The sequence below is a fragment of the Fomitiporia mediterranea genome (assembly GCF_000271605.1).
Source record: "Fomitiporia mediterranea MF3/22 unplaced genomic scaffold FOMMEscaffold_691, whole genome shotgun sequence".
Taxonomy (NCBI): domain Eukaryota; kingdom Fungi; phylum Basidiomycota; class Agaricomycetes; order Hymenochaetales; family Hymenochaetaceae; genus Fomitiporia; species Fomitiporia mediterranea.
In genome coordinates, this window is record NW_006761076.1 from 1 (window position 1) to 2538 (window position 2538).

General features: G+C 29.5%; 1 protein-coding gene across 1 annotated transcript; it reads left to right on the top strand.

The window, feature by feature from the left end:
* Positions 1–275: 275 nt before the first annotated feature.
* Positions 276–1494, top strand: FOMMEDRAFT_32510 (uncharacterized protein; the record flags this gene model as incomplete). The annotated part of the gene is made up of 10 exons (XM_007272261.1): positions 276–285; positions 358–487; positions 509–540; positions 737–762; positions 850–887; positions 988–1038; positions 1164–1169; positions 1239–1253; positions 1306–1332; positions 1490–1494. Coding segments are annotated over 10 exons (340 nt in total), but the record flags the coding sequence as incomplete, so codon positions are not given.
* Between the last annotated feature and the right edge of the window lie 1044 nt (positions 1495–2538).

Here is a 2538-nt window from a genome sequence, read left to right on the forward strand (position 1 = left end):
AGTAAGATGGCAAGACAGCCGGGAAGCCTCAGGGCAGTTGTTTCCCCCTTTTTACTAAGCTACTCTCTGCCATCCTTCCTAGCAATGAACTACAACACTCTACAATACTAGTCTGTCATAGAAATGCTTGAATTAAGAAAGGCTTTAGAAGGCCTCTGTGTTCTTACTGTGCATTCTGGTGGTTTGGCTTTCTTTACTGTAACTTATCTTTAGGCAGTCTATTGATTGTGAGCAACACTGCAAATGATCTATACTCCTTTATACTAACGTTTTAGGTGTGAAGTTGTAAGTTTCACCATATTAGTACATTTACTATTCAAATTACTAACTTGGAGTGTATTGAATAATAGTATTTAGGTCTACAATTATATTCTGACTTTCAAAGATGAACATACATTAGTGTGGCCAAAGAGATGGTCACTCCTGAAAGTCCTGTTCTTCCTGGTCTACTATCTTCCCTTTGTGGACTTGACAATAATAATTGTAAGTAAGTGTTTGTAAACTTTAGGCCTACTGTTCTTACAGAGTAAACCTTTCTCTGTAAGTCAATCTAGTCTTGATTTGTTACCCAAAGCTTGTTTGACTGTATATAAGATTGTCTGTTGTGAGTTGTTATGTTCTCTACAGTGTTGTTTAAATGAGACTTGACAAGAAGGTATTAGAGACTATTAATTCAGGCATAATGATTATAGAATGTAGGGGTCCATTACTCTTAACTAGTTATTGTTACTAACAGGATCCAACCTTTAATTCAGTCATCCTGTTAGTCTGAACTTATACAATATAGAATAATGGATGTTTTGTCTTAGTCTTACTTTTAGTATAGAGTGTAACAAATGTAATCCCTAGTACTGTAATAATGTATTACTTTACAAAGTCTATAGAAGGTAAGAAGTATTATAGTATCCTCTCTAATTTATTACTCATACTTGTACTGTGTTCTAGTCATACTACTGTTAACAAGCCTTTATGACTATATTGTTTCAGACAGTAACATCCTCATTAGAGACTGGATTCTTCTAATGACATACAAATCAGGTATATACTATAGTTGTTAATTATACACATTAATCTGATCAGAAATTGTTTACTATCTTGTATTTAGTTCTTCTTACACTCCTTATGATTAAGGGCTTTCAACTGTATACACTCTATGTTTTTAGTATATAGTAAGAGTTGTTACTAAATAGCTAGTGTAAAACTAGATAAGTAACTTGGAAAAACATTCCTCTACCTAGCTTTGTTTAAGGATAGTAAGTATTACTACTTTATTTGTTCTTAATTTGTTACTAAATATTTATCTAGGTACTATTTTCTATATCTGTATCTATAGTCAGTTTACTTACAACTACTTTGTATATTTTCAACCATATTCAATTCTGTTGTTTTAAGTTATGTTAGTCAGAAATGTAATTGTAATTTTTACCCTATCTGTAAATTGTATTCTAAGTCTTATACCTTACATACTTAAATCTGTTATTTAACATAGTATGAGAAATTAAAATTTTACTTTCTTATAGAGTATGTACAGTATCTTACTAATACTACAAGTTGTAATTAACATATTAATTCACTTGTTTTATTTTTCTTTTATATTTTAGTATAAAACAGGTTATACACTCTATACTAATAGAGTATTTACTCTTTAGTATTTATACTATAAAAGACCTTAGTTAGATAGAGTTATACTAGTGTAAATACTTTAAATGTATTACTAACTCTACAGTTTTTAGAATCTTTTACAGATTATAGTATGGTTGAAAATATCTTATTATATAATGTTGAGAGAGGCTTTAGACTTATACAATATAAGTAATATGTATAATTTTAACTTTTTACATTTGAACCCTAAGTCTTACAGCTCTTTTTAGGACAACCCTGACTAGCTACTTATATAATACTTGTATACTAGTTTACAGACTAAGAAGTTAGGAGGAGGGTTTAGGAGGGTAGAGTCCTTTCTAATTAGGTTTAGGTTCAGTTTAGGTTGTTAGGTTTAGGTGTTGAGTTGAGTGTTAGTTAGACTTGAGAGAGGGGAATATATATTTTCTTAGAGAAATGACTTTATTTTAACTTAGTAAAATTCAAGTCAATTTGTAAGTAGCTAGTTAGAGCTAATCTAAAAAGAGCTGTAGGACTTAGAGTTCAGATGTAAAAACAATACAACTATAATATGTATTATAGTAACTGTGCGAAAACATTACTTAATTAGGAAACCAAAATTCGATATTACTTGTCAATTTATTTGAAGACATATACACTATAATAAGAAAATAAGTATATATTTAGAGTATTAAGAAAGACAACTAAGACAATAATAAGTATAGTAAATGTGTATATTACTATAAAACTTAAGAAATAGTTTGTAATACAAGGAAATACAGTCAGAATCTATAGAAACAAAAAGATAGAAAAAGCTGGAACAGTATTAGGAAAGTGCTAAACACTATTACAAATGAGTTCTGTTAAGTTCTAAGTTTACTAACACACATAAAACACTAACAGGACAAAGGTATCTTTGTTACAGTTAGAAATAAG